We start from the raw sequence: 13972 nt of genomic DNA on the forward strand, positions 1-13972 counted from the left end.
TTTAATCGGTCTACATCTTTCTCATTTACAATCTCCTACATTTTTTTATTAAAGCATAAAATGCAGGAGACAAAAAAAAAACGTAAAAACTTTAAGTTGCTCGTAAAATCGCGTTGAACATTTTGTATCAAATATTATTGCAGTACATATTAAACCCTGCAATGTCGAGCCGATTGAACGACATTAATTTAATATCTCTAGCTTTAAATTCGGATATTAATTCGTTTCACTGTCTAGCATAAAGAAAGTATAAAACAAACATTTACGATTAAAGTATGAGCCGATTGAAGTACGCGTATGAATACTTACGAGCCTGTAAGAATGCTTTTTAACGGGCTGACACAGAAGCCGACGTGAATGAGAGAACGTAAATTTTACGAACGTAACTCTATACATTTCCAGAAATTGCTTCTCACGCTTGAGAAGAAACGCGTCTCCGTAGACGATGCAAGAAGGTTGTACACCCGATGCGAGATTTGCGCTTAGGTACAAGGTCCTAGTTAGACTGTGTCTATATAGAGTATAGCAACTAGTCGATACCACGTAGAACTTCGAGGTCTTGACGCGGGAACACACGGGCGATGCGTGTAAATGCACGATAGTTGTTGACTTTAAACACCGTTCCGGACGAGCGGTGTGTCCGAGCTCCCGTGAAATACCTTAATGAATAGCACGCTTCCACCAACTCAAATACAGTAGATCTAATTCGCAGGCCATGTGTTATATGAGACAGTTTAGTATCCTGCCGGAAAGCCACTTTGTGGAATAGAGCTCGAGTTTATATGTATTTTTATGATTTTTTTAAAAGAACGTTATTAGTTTTAAACGAGATGCTTTTTTTTCAAAATATGCCAATAGCTCATCGAAATTATTTGATATTAATTTTGCGTCAAATTCAAAAGCACGGGCTCCATACAAATTTTTATTATTGCAAATTTACGTAATTAGTGCATGGTTGAACGCTTCTATTTAATTTATATGCTAGTAATTCAAAGCAACATCCCGCGACTGGCATTTACAAAGTGAATGCTGGCATTTATGAACATTGAATACGACGTCATAAATAGCAAAAATATTTAAAATAGCTCCGGTACCTTCGTCTCTCCGGGAGCTCGTTCTACGCGTTTGTACTACGTCCGTGGACAAGGTGGTCAAGAATTTCTATTGGTAAAATAGTACGAATTTTCCTGCGTGAAAAGCATACTAAAGTTTGTCAATTAACTGATATTTCACTTCAGACGCATTTTCGTATCGCGCTTTATTAATATTCGTAACAAAGATGCAAGATGAATTTTAATAGAATAATAATGCATCACGTTGACGTTTTAAGAATCTGGCGCAACAACATTCGTAAAAATGATAAATCGCGCTGGTAAATTCCCCAAAAATTGGGAATCGTAGGATAAAATAAAAACATTTTGAACTCTCTCGAGCGTGGATTGTATCGCCAATCACCATAAATCCAGGCAGTCGTTTTATGCACTTTGTACGATGGCCAATACCGATCACACAATTGCACAAAATAGTAGCAAAAATAAACTGGCTGTTTTTCGAGAATCTATTTCGTAAATTACGATTAATAATTTTACAATTAAGAAAATACGCAGTTTTATTACGCGGAAACCTTTAAGGGCTCGGAAGCGCTCTCTTTACCCGTTAATTGCCTTGGTATTCGTGCAATTATGTGGCGACCGAAAGAGTAACGTCTACATCTTCGCGGTCCGCGTCGTTTATCGTAGTTTCTCTACGGTAATGCCGAGGAAAAGTGTCAGTTGTTGTACTCAGCAGTGGGCTGTTCAATGCAAGAACGGTGTGTAGAGCGACGTATTCATGAAAACGTGCAATGATTCCGGGCGTATGAGCATAACAATAAACCACTCTGACTCACGGAAGCAGAAGGAAGCATCCACTTGTGCAATCTCTCCTCCCGAGTTCCTCCCTTACTCGCTTACTCATACGCCCGTACGCTGCACGGTATCACGATTTTACAGCTTAATTCTTAACAAGAAAAAAGAAAAAAAGAAAAAAAAAAAGTATAAATAAAACGATTTAGAAATGACGTCGAAAAATTTCGAGACGACTGTTATAATGGTATATTCCGGCATATACGATGAGAAGAGGGATTTAATATCCGTCGTGATCCTCGTAATTACTACACGTTGGTAGAACATATCCGTCGATTTGCGATTTCGGCACGTCGCGTTGCTTTCCTTTATCGACCAATTTACCAGCGCGTTTTTCGCACGATGTTCAATAGAAAAAAAAAATAAAAAATAAAAAAAATTCTCCCTTTGATAAAAATATGATTGATGAACACGTTTGGAATGTAATAAAATACTGCAGTGTAATAAAAATACGACAATACGTTCACTTTTCCTCCATTAATTTTTTTTTTTTCGCATAAAAACCATCACGATTGCAATAATTTTGCGCGTTTATATTACCGTACAGGCCGTTTGATTCTGCTTTCGCGGCATAAAATACATATATATTCTAATTTTAGAAATTAAATTTATGTCACACCAATTCCATTCTCTGCTAACTGATTTTCCATCGCGTTAAGCATTCTGGATTTAGGTGGACATGTTCTCGCAGTCGGGGCAACGAATTCAACTTGGGGTAGTGCACGAAAGATAAACGCCGGGAAATTATAGCGCGACCGCCGGGAGAAATATACGGAAGAAAGGGGAATAACGTCTCTTTGAGCTGGCACACGTAAGCGAACACGAATGAACACGGGCGACATGTGACGTCGATATAAATTACTCCATAGTTTAACGGCGCATTCCAAGCTGAATGTACCGAGTAGCAATAATGTGGGTAAACGTTACTCTATGTCGGTGACACGCAAGACCGGTCTGCTAAAATTAGTTATTACTGTGTAAGCATTGAAATACATAACGTGACTCGCATACAACGTGTTGCATAATACGGTCGTAAAACCGTTCGCATGTAAAGTTACTCGATTAGAGTAAACGTATCGAGCTCACTACTTATAACAGTGACCATCACTTCCGGTATTTTTCATACACGTAAAAAGAAACAAATTAAAAAACGTGGGTTATTTTTAAATTAATTTTCCAAATTTAATCCTCGGATTTTAAATTAAATTTTTGACAGCGATTCCAACAAAAGGAAAAATTAAATAATTTATACGCTCCCCGGGAAATCGGATATTCCTCGTATAAATAAGATTACGTGATCGAGAAATCGTACGAGTAATTACTAAGTTCGTGAACTTAATTTATCTTATACCAAGTCGAAATCTTGCTCACCGTCTACGGTGTACTTGATAATTTAATTATGGCACTACTTGTGCAAGTATGCAAATTCGTAACGTTTTGTGCGAGGCACAAGTTCCTATATTAACCGAGCGATTTAATCTTTAGAAAATATGTTTGATGCTCGCGGAAAGAAAGAGAATCGGTTAAACGCGATAAAGATATAAATCCTGAATGTAAAAAAGAGTGTATTAAAACAAAATGCTGACAGAAAAGAGTCAGGAAGAAGGAGATAGTTAAAGCTAATCTCGTAAATATATTTTTACAAGAAAACTCCACTGAATGAAATGATTCTTTCTGAAATATTATGAAAGAGATTATTTGATTCTTTGTCAAACGAAATCACTTTGTACGTTGCGAATGGTGCTGCGTAGCGAACACTTGATGCTTAAACTCCAACAAACGCGATATAAAGTAACATTTCAACGAGTTACTCTCGCGCTGCAACCACTTAAGTAAACGAGGAGCAAACAGGTAAAATCCGCGGCGTCGCTGTCATTCTGCGAGACAAAGGACAGAACGTAAGAGACAGCAGCGGGGAGAGATAGGGGACGAAGATGGATCGCGTCGATCCTACTTGCTTCCATACATTCTATGCGCCGCGATGTTTCGCAAGTTTCTCCTTTAGACTAGAACCGGGCGTGATGTGTAACGCTTCACGTGAAATTTCACGAAGGCATTTAGCGCGACACCTGTGTAGCCGATAAATGTTGAAAATGGGACGGAACGAGGGGGGGTGACAAGAGAATGTACGTCGTACCACAATGTCGAGGTGCACCGACGAATCCGCGCGAATCTTAAGACACCATTGTCGCGAGAAGCTTGCCCTCGTAAGCTACATAGGAAAGCTGTAGCCGGAACAAAATGGCATTTAACACCGGCCTCCCGATTATTCGATTTAATTTAAAATCCATTTAAATTAAAAAGAGCGTTTACTTTAAATAGTGCAAATTTCTACCCAGCATTAAATTAAATATAATAAATAACAATTCGAGATATTAAAGACACGATCAATTTCTTTATTTGCAGAAGAAGACCTCACGGTTGATTGATTCGCAGCATATCGTTATAATTCTCGTCGTTTTCTCCTTAATTATGTTTGGCATGAGCTTTGCCTTCGTTTTCAACTGCATTCGGAAGCTCATCCGCGATCACCGCATCATCCAGGTGAGTGAATTTTATTTTCTCAGCGCGAATTGCGAACGCTCTCTCTTTCTTCCTTTCTTTACCCTATCGTGCCTTAACTTACAGTAAACGAGAGATTGGAAAACGAAGTCTCTACGGAAATACGCAAAGGTTTCCTGCTACATTTCAGAAAATATTTTATAAAAGTTGTTCTGAAGATGTTCTCCTTCGTAAATACATCTCGTATTATTTATACAAAGTTGATGGTTACGGTCAAGATTTACTCGCAAGTTTTATTAAAAATCGACAATACGTTCCTTCTAGTTTAATAAAACGAGAATATAACTATTCTTTTTATAACAATACAATATTTTAGTGCGTTCGCAAAAATTATAATGCTTCAGCAATGTAACGTTACTTTAACGATACACTGTCTTAAAAATTAAAAAATATTGATATTTCATCGTTCTATTAATTTTCATAAATTACAATTAGTAGGTCAAACCTTATTTGTATTATCACGCACACTTCGTTTCTTCGCTTTCTTATAGGAGCACATAAGACAATCCAGAGAAAATCGTTTAGATGAACTAGGTCGAAAGTCGACGCCGTGCCCGATTTCGGTTTCTACAACAGATTTACACGACCGTGGCAGTGAATCGCCTAGCTTAGAAGTCGTGCCTAGCAAGGAGCTAATGCCGCCTACAACTATGATACTCCAGGAATACACGAAAGACCTCGTTCTCGAAATGACTTATAACACAGGAGATATCACCGACATTCATCAAAGCAATAACGTAAGCAATGCTACGCAGGAACGCCTACAGGAGTCCAGCGAGGAGCCCGAAATGCGCGACAATTACTGCCAAACGCGAGAAAGTCTTTTCGAGCCGCGAGTAATGGACGCGGGGATGCCGCTAAGTTTCACGACCTTCGGCATTCGTCCGCCTAGCTCTCAAAATGGGACCAATCTGCATCAACATTATCATCATCGTCATTTTTATCGTCAGCAGTTGCAACAGAGTCCGCAGCAATCTCATCACAGCGCTCAATCGTCTCAGCCGAGCTCGCAATCATTGCAGAGCTCGCAACAACAAAGCATTTCTCAATGCTCCGGCTGCAGTCCGGCGTCTCGCGGGCGGGACGGGAGTATGGGTGTTTGCCCGAAGCACAATCCTATACCGGCACCACCCGGATGGTCCTCGACGACCGAGTCGAGTTATCCATCGCCGCAAACTGCCCAGTATCCGGAACAATTAGACTACCCGTCTTATCAAAGATTTCAAAGTCCCAAGCCTAGCAGAGAGCCTAGCGGCGTTTATCGACAATCGCCTAAATTCGTACGGCAACCTACTGCAGGCTCCGGCGAGAGATACGGAAGCTCTACGTATGGATCTGGTCACGGTTCTAGCAATACTACGTCCAGCGCGTCGCAACACTCTTCCGGGAATACGCCTACCAAGCGACAACCGCTGGATCCGAGGTATCGAGCGGAGGCGGTGATCGAAGTGGATCAAAGACGACCGTTCAGCATAGAAAGCACAAAAAGCGCCCCGGACGTGATCGCGACACACTGACGCCGGGGTCATGGGGACTGGGAACCTTACAAGAGACGCCATCCCCGTCAAAATTATCCGGTGACAACTTGCAGCGACAGTGGGAACAAGGTGACCGTCGCGACGCAGAGTTCTCTCGACGACGACGCCTCAACAAGCTCTACCATAGACGGAAATTTCTCCTCTTGATCCGCGCGTCATAACGAGCTTGATCGCAAGAAATCGTGCGAGAAATTGCTTACAGTCAGTAACTTTTGTGATCGTAAATTCTCGAGAAGCGACCAGGAGTCGGCGATCGGTGATATATTGATTCATAGCGAGCCGGCTATAGAGAGACATATCGAAGAACTCGCCTGCGGCTCAAGCAAACCAGAGGGATCGACAGCGGTCAGTAACGCGTCTGATTTCAATTCGATCAACATCGACGCGAAGTCTCAGTTTGACGACTTGATTGCCATGCCGTGTTCGGTAAATCGCATCGGGTGGACAACGACGGGCGATACGTTGATTTCGAGACAGTGTCGAACAAAGGCGGCCTTAAAGCTGCATGACCTACCGATTCTGCAACCACCTGAGGGCTTCAGAGTACCCGTATTCAGGTGCAGGACTCCCACACTCTCCTGGCAACATTGCGGATGTCTCTCGCACACGCATTTACAGCCGTGGCAGCCGTCGATCGCTTGGAGTACCTTCGAGCGATGCAGCATGGACCCTATGTATCGCACTTGGCCTAATCGAACCGCGAGGAGATTTGGTCGCCCTTCGAAGAAAACGGTCGGTACTCAAAGTTCTCTCGATGGAGCTAAGTCGTCCCTTGGCTTTCTCCGATGCGTCGTCAGATCGTTCGACATGACCAAAAGATCGCTCGACCAGGAGATCGGAGCTTCTATACCTTTTTAATCTTTCTTTTACAGCTTAAATCGTACCACGACCGATTTTCGCGTCACCACTGCTACATTTTTCTACGCAGCGACGCGTATACAATTTTAATCTTAAGTGCGCGTGAGTCGCCGTGCTAATTTTTTTTTTTCTCTCAAAGGAAAATGTGAATTATCTCGAATGCGAGGCTTGATGTTAATTGTATCCTCGTTAAAACAATAAAAGAGTATCAATCATGTACATAGCCGCGTCTACGGTACGTTATCGTGAGCACGAGTGCGTCCTAAATAGGCACTGACAACTGTATTCACTTACAGTTGAAATGTTTCTTAGAGAAAGTAAAAGTGCTACTCAATCTGTTGATAGAATCACGCAAATAAATTTCTGACAGAAGCAATTGAAAACCATTTGTCTCATAAACAATCGTTTTCTTTCGCGCTATTTGTACGACAAATAAGTAAATCGCGAGACAAAACAAAAAAAAAAAAAAAAATAATGAGAAAAAGATCTGGACCGTAACTTAGACTCGAAGTTAATACTTGAGCGCGATTAAATCGAATCGTCTGATAAAGCGCATTCACGCAGGCAAAAAGATGAAAAACGCAGTCAGAGAAGATTCTTTTACTTTTAAACTTGCACTCAAGTATAAAGTATACTTAACAGTATTTATATTACATTTATAGATTATTCTCACGATTTCTTTTAGTAATATATGTATAACAATTTTACTTCAATGATATATTAGTATATTAAAACTTGCAAAAAAGAAAAAAAAAGAAAAAGAAAAAAAAAAGAAAAAAAATTTAAGTAGCTCGTAAAATGTTTTTGCTTTAAACATTTCCTTATCTAAAACTAATGTTTTCCAAAATTTTCTGGACCACCGTTGTTTCCATTATTACGATGTTAGTTTGCCTAGGAATATATACTTTTGTCGCGTTGTGGCGAAACTTTTTTTTCTAAACGTCCGAATAATTTTCTTGAGCGATAAAACAGCGCGAGATAAGAAGCCGCACGCTATCGATACCGATTATTGATTTCTGCGAAATCTTACGGGCTTAATGGAATGTAACATATCGGGAGCGGAACTTCATTCGTTCTTACAAGTAACACCGCCTGGGAACAGAAGCGGGAATCGAGAGCTATTAATCACTCGTTAATCGATGAGAAAAAACAAACCTCCACGATGGCCTGTGGTCTTCCTCGCTTAATCGCAAAGAAAGACGCGAACGAAGTGGCTTGTAGGATTTCTTCTTAATACATTAGAGGCGACTAATTATTTCGATCAACCGTGTGTCTTCTTCTGTGAATTATCGTTGCCAATGTAAACTCGAAGAAGAAAAGCGTATACTTGATAAAGCCCATTGGATTCATAAAACATTTTGTTTCTCTGACACCGAGCGTATTCTCATCACGTAGTCTAACTGCATGGTTCGCGAAACGATACTTTTTCTTCAGCTACGCTACGTGTAGCGTGCCGGAAGACGTTTCCAATAATTCTTCCTGCGAATCCATCGCGGCCGGATCAAATCGGGATTAACGTGGAAAGTAACGCGCGTTGTTCTAACGATTTTAGGCATGTGTTCATGGTCCGCATTTAATCATAGACGTTACCGGAAGGCGTACTAAAATGCGACTAGATAGAAACATAAATCCGCGCACCTAACTACCTGGGGGAGCATCGTTTGAAAGCGATATTTCCGCGGGATGCGCGACTGGCATCGATTGGCGCCAAGAGAAAACTTGCGATAATGTGCAGACGTGTGCACGGCGATAATATTAGGCGAACTATTTTTACATATGGTAATTACTGCGGAAACATGCGAGTTTGCGTGCGCCCGGTCGCAGCAGGTACTTCGCAAAATGCATTTATAATTCGTAATACACACACAAATACTTATTTCACGCGCGTTATATGTATTTACATACATACTTTACTAATTAACGTGCATACGCATGCACGCGCACGCCCAATCATGTCGAATTTGTATCAGCTGACACGCGCAGCTGTTTACGGTCCACGAACGCGATACTTATTTTCATCGGCGTCCCGAGGCGCAACTTGAATATCGGACAAACGGCGGCCTTGCATCTATTTTACGAATGCCACCGGGGACGTCTGAAATCACATGCGATCTGATAATCACTTGAGCGTGATAGCAGGAGTACGTATACCGGCGGCTGCACAAATTTCCGCTTAATAAGCTCTACGTACAAATTATCAGAGATTATTTTGCGCTTTTCCAGCTGTTTGCTATTAATTCTTGTACGTAGTTAATTCGTTGTATATGTTAAAACCAATGTTATACGTATCGCTCCCTTAACTACTTTAAAATTTACCTGTCGAGCTGAATAACATATAAACTATAAATAAATAATTATTTCTTTTTGTAATGTAAAGTACGATGCACAATTTATTTTTATGCAATATTCTAAGTTCTTTTGATAAATGTATTTTATTCTCATTCAAATGTTGACTTTTTCAAATCCTTTTGTTGAAACTTAAAAATGCTACTTATATTGCTGCTTTATTTAATATTTATTAATTGTACTTATTTCTTTTATGTTTGTCACTATACTTATTTAATTATAAAATAGCTTACTAATCGTAAAAAAAAAAAATTACGTAATCGTAAAATTTAGAAAAACGGATTAACGTTACCTTAATTTTTTCCCAAACTTTTATCGTTTAATGTTGTTAAAATTAATTAAAATCAATTCTTTTTTAATTTAAAAAAAAAAACAGCATGTGTCGTTATTGCTACTAATATTATTTCTACTAACAGAAAGTATAGAATTAATTGCATATACCTGTGTGTATTACGACAAATCTGATTTAAACAAATTAAATACTTTTTGAATAATGGAAAAAAAAAGATCGAGTATTAAGTCAATATGTCGTAACAAGAAAAATCAACTTGTACACATATAGGTATAATCGTACATATCCGATGGAATAGCAATTACGACGATATCTGTATGCTTCATTGATGAGTATCGTTCATTTCCGCGTGTCCTTTCACACCGTTTTAATATTCGATTCTGGTATAATAAAAAATATATGTAAACCAAAAAATGTGACCGTGTGTGCGCAGACTTTTACATATACCCACGACCAGATCGCTAATTAAATTAGTCAATTAAATTACATTGATCAAGAGCGTATGGAAATTCACGATGCAGTTTTGACACAAGCCAAGACCTAATCGAGTATTCGACATTTATGTACAGATGCGCATGTTAACGCTTAACCTTTAGAAGACCGGTATTTGTCCACTAAACTTCAAAAAATGTTTTTTTTCTTTTTTTTTTCTTCATGTAAAATGTATACGTATGCATAATCTACGTGCTCCACATAGTTTTTCAAGTTTATTGATAGCTCATATACTGTAAACCATCCCGATCTGGTGCGACAGAACAACATATGCATAATGGAAATTTTCAAAATTTAAACCATGATGTTTCTTGGATGGATTTTGATGTCAAATATTATCGAAGTTTTACAGAAAAACGAAGAAATGATTTAATTTAAATACCGTTATATGTCATTATATGTATACGCCTGCATATAAATGTATATCTTTATGTATAAGTATGCGAATTAATTTAGTCCTTAATCATGTATAGACACAACACACATACACGTGTAAATGTAAATGCACATATTACATACCGATAATATTCATTAAATAAGTGTCTATCTTATTGTTAGTGGCTTGAACATAAGCCACCCCGGTCTTCTAAAGATTAACGTATAAAACATAATGTACGGAGTGTATACATTTGTACATAAACTCACTACAATACGAATACTAAAAAGATACATATGAAACAGATATTACAAATATAGTACTTTTAAAGTAAATTGTGCCTATTTCTTTTTTTTTTTTTCTTTTTTACTTTAATCATCATCTAATTCAACCGAAATGTGTTACAAGACTTTCAGTAAGCTTTCAAGGTAAGTCAACTTTGAGCGAGAGCTAAAAATAAACGAAGATATGCTTTTCTTTTTTTAAGACTAAATGCAAATTTAATGATCGTTTTATTTTATCTTATAATTAATGTTAGAAACCCAATTCGAGAAAGTCAAACATAAAATTTATCCTGTCACATAATTAAGAACTAAGACAATTTTTCTTTTCTGTTGTAAAACTTCATCCGCAGCTTTACATTACAATTCTTTCCATTTTTTGTATCTTTATCTCACTGTACAAGCGCAATAACGTCATAGGTAAAGCCACGTAATTATGTGTAGGATGAAAAACCGTATTATCCGATTTTCCCTCCATATTTCCCACGTCGTACTTAACAAATCAAATTTATTACGCTTTTTATTTATTATACGTAAATAAGTTCATGTTTCTTCCTGTTCTTAAAAATTTCTTTCGACGCATTACGCTATTACATTTTGTTCAGAATACTATACTAATAATTTAATAGTATGTTTTTCTTCTGTATAAAATTGTTAAAAGTTAGATATTTGGAAAAAAACATTTTTTGTTTCAAATATATTATGTTTGCATTAATAAAGCTATTTTGAGAAGATTAAACGTTGTTATAGAAAAGTAAAGAGAACAGTATCTAAACTATCTTGTTCGCTGTGTAATAGGGTAATTTTCATGAATGTTGCTACGATTTTTCCGAGACTTTACGACAAAATAAAACGGCGGACGAGTAGACGCAAATAATGGAGACAAATGTTGCGAGAAACTGTACACACGGTGGGATCGATGGTCACCGCAGTTTCCCTCTGTTATATAAAATATTATAGCACAGTAGCTTAAACCACTAGAACTTTTCAGCACCTACATTATACGAAAAATATTTTTGCATTAGCAAATATATCTACCTATTATTTTATTTTCTTTTTTTTTTTTTTTTTTTTTTTTTTATCTGTATCAAGATAAAACGTGATACACATGTGTGCATGCATGTTTAATTATTGACACGTAAAATTTTAAATTTTTACTTTGCTGCAAAATTCCATTTAACTAGGAAACCGTTCGATTTTTATAAGAGATTACAGATACATATATTTATTTAATATACACTTGGTATAAACGTAATAATATGCATAAATAAAAAATAATAACTTTCATGTAAAAATCCGATTCATGTATATACATAGATTTGTATGTATATTTGCACATATCAATCGCCATAATAAAACGATTTGGATTTCTCGGTGCTTCCCCGGTTACAAACGCACGTGCAGTCACTTCTCATGAATTTATTCATAGCAAATATAAAACTATTCATGAACTAGATCCGAGTGTGTGGTATGTCGCTGGTCGAATCGTCGCGGAGAAATGGCGCGTGAGTTATGCCGCTCGTGCTGTACCTTTGCGGCACACTTGAGGTACAATTTATCGCTGCGGTGACATTGAGCGTGCATAACGACGAAAAGTTTCGATACGCAAGGGAAAACGGCGTTCGCGATGTGGATATAACAATTTTTAGGCAACTCATTTTAGCGAAATACAGCCGCGCTCAAAAGCGCAAAATATCTTGAGGGAATTGTGAAAAGCAGGTGAGTAGTCTAAATTTATTGACAAAGGCAAAACCTGATCAATATTTTATTATTTTTATATCAGTTCTTGTCTGAAATCTATTATATGCATAATTTAGTGCAAATACTTTTGTACATAATACTTTCTAACTTTTAGAAATTGAAAAACATTTTAGTTTTCAACATACTGTATAATTTAATACATTTCTTTCATGATTAATAATTGAACGTAAAGCTTATTGTACGGTTTTAATAGACTGGGGTACGAGTATTAAAATTTACTAAAAATATATCGTACACGTTTTTACCGAGACTGCACAAAAGCGGATTTTCGTTGTGCATCCGTTTCACCAACTGTTTGTCAACGCTAACTAAATATTTTTACTGTACCGAAGAGTTGCTACCAACCGTGGTACATACAAATAAATGTATGCGTGGGCAGAAAAATGACTACGTTCATCTCTAGTACAGCACAATGTATTACGAGTTTTAAGTCGTAATATAATCTAAATGGGTCTCTTACATTTATTGCGAGAAGAATGTTCTCATCCAAGATGGATTTTATTATGTAATAATAATGTAATTTAAAGCATTTAGCCAGCCTATAAATTAATTTTATTTTGTATAAAATTTTCTAATAATTCTAATACCTCTGCAATATATTTTTGTTTAACCGTTAAATCAATAATGTGTAATATTATACACCAGAACATATATGTAAATTTAATTAGATCGCGATTGCTATCATTATGAATATATACATTCAAAATTTCTGTGCTCTCTTTCCCTTTGTTAGTCGAAATTTAATCTTACTGCACTGAAGTCAAGAAATTCGACGAGAAAATCTGGACGAAGCCAGACGGGTCTAGGTCGGGTTAAACTTATACAAAACTTAATAAAGAAACATAAGAAGACATCAAGACTAAAATATAATCCAGGTGCACGATTGTTTTCTGCTTGTATCAATATTCTATTTTCAATTAACGTAATAAAATGTTTATACGCGTAAGTACATATACCGAACGTTTTATTATCTACGTAGAGATTTTTATTTTATCGCCCGATAAATTACAGTTCACGTTTAATAGGAAGAAAACGTTAGAAGAAACAAATATTAAAAGTCTAACTTTGACAGCGGTACTTTCTTTCCTAAATGTCCTCGCGATCTCTCAAGAGGATACGATAATCGGAATAAAGTAACTACGATGGAGTTCGAAAGAACCAAGAAAAATTCCAGTGATATGCGGGCCGTGACGTAGCTGGCGAATTACGACTGTGAAAGTCTCACGACTGGCCGGGAAAAAAAAAGGGGGGGTGGGAGGGGAATGATAGGGTGCAGCTTTCCGCTCTATCTGTATTTATTGTCGGGCGAGTTACGGCAACCGAAGTTGAGAGTTTTATGCTCATTGGCGGACCGTGTCTTTATGACGCTTTGCCGTAAAATAAGCATTCCCTAAGCTTTCCCGGAGGATACCGACGACGTGATGCTCACGTACCGTCGACGGAATCGCAGAAAAATGGACTTCCTATACGTACAATATATGTACAGTACACATGCATAGAAACACAGTGCACTAGACACCTCGATAAATCGAGCTCTGTATATTTCAAATACATATGTATCA

General features: G+C 37.6%; 1 protein-coding gene across 2 annotated transcripts in view; it reads left to right on the forward strand.

The window, feature by feature from the left end:
- Positions 1–13546, forward strand: part of Neto (Neuropilin and tolloid-like) — a 96198-nt gene extending 82652 nt beyond the window's left edge. For both annotated transcript variants that reach the window (XM_070662555.1, XM_070662556.1), the window contains 2 exons: positions 4311–4448; positions 4958–13546. In XM_070662555.1, the coding sequence (XP_070518656.1) occupies positions 4311–4448; positions 4958–5983 (1164 nt within the window). In that variant the 3' untranslated portion in view covers positions 5984–13546. The remainder of the gene's footprint in view (positions 1–4310; positions 4449–4957) is intronic.
- Positions 13547–13972: the final 426 nt, after the last annotated feature.

Source organism: Cardiocondyla obscurior, linkage group LG10 (genome assembly GCF_019399895.1).
Source record: "Cardiocondyla obscurior isolate alpha-2009 linkage group LG10, Cobs3.1, whole genome shotgun sequence".
Taxonomy (NCBI): Eukaryota; Metazoa; Arthropoda; class Insecta; order Hymenoptera; family Formicidae; genus Cardiocondyla; species Cardiocondyla obscurior.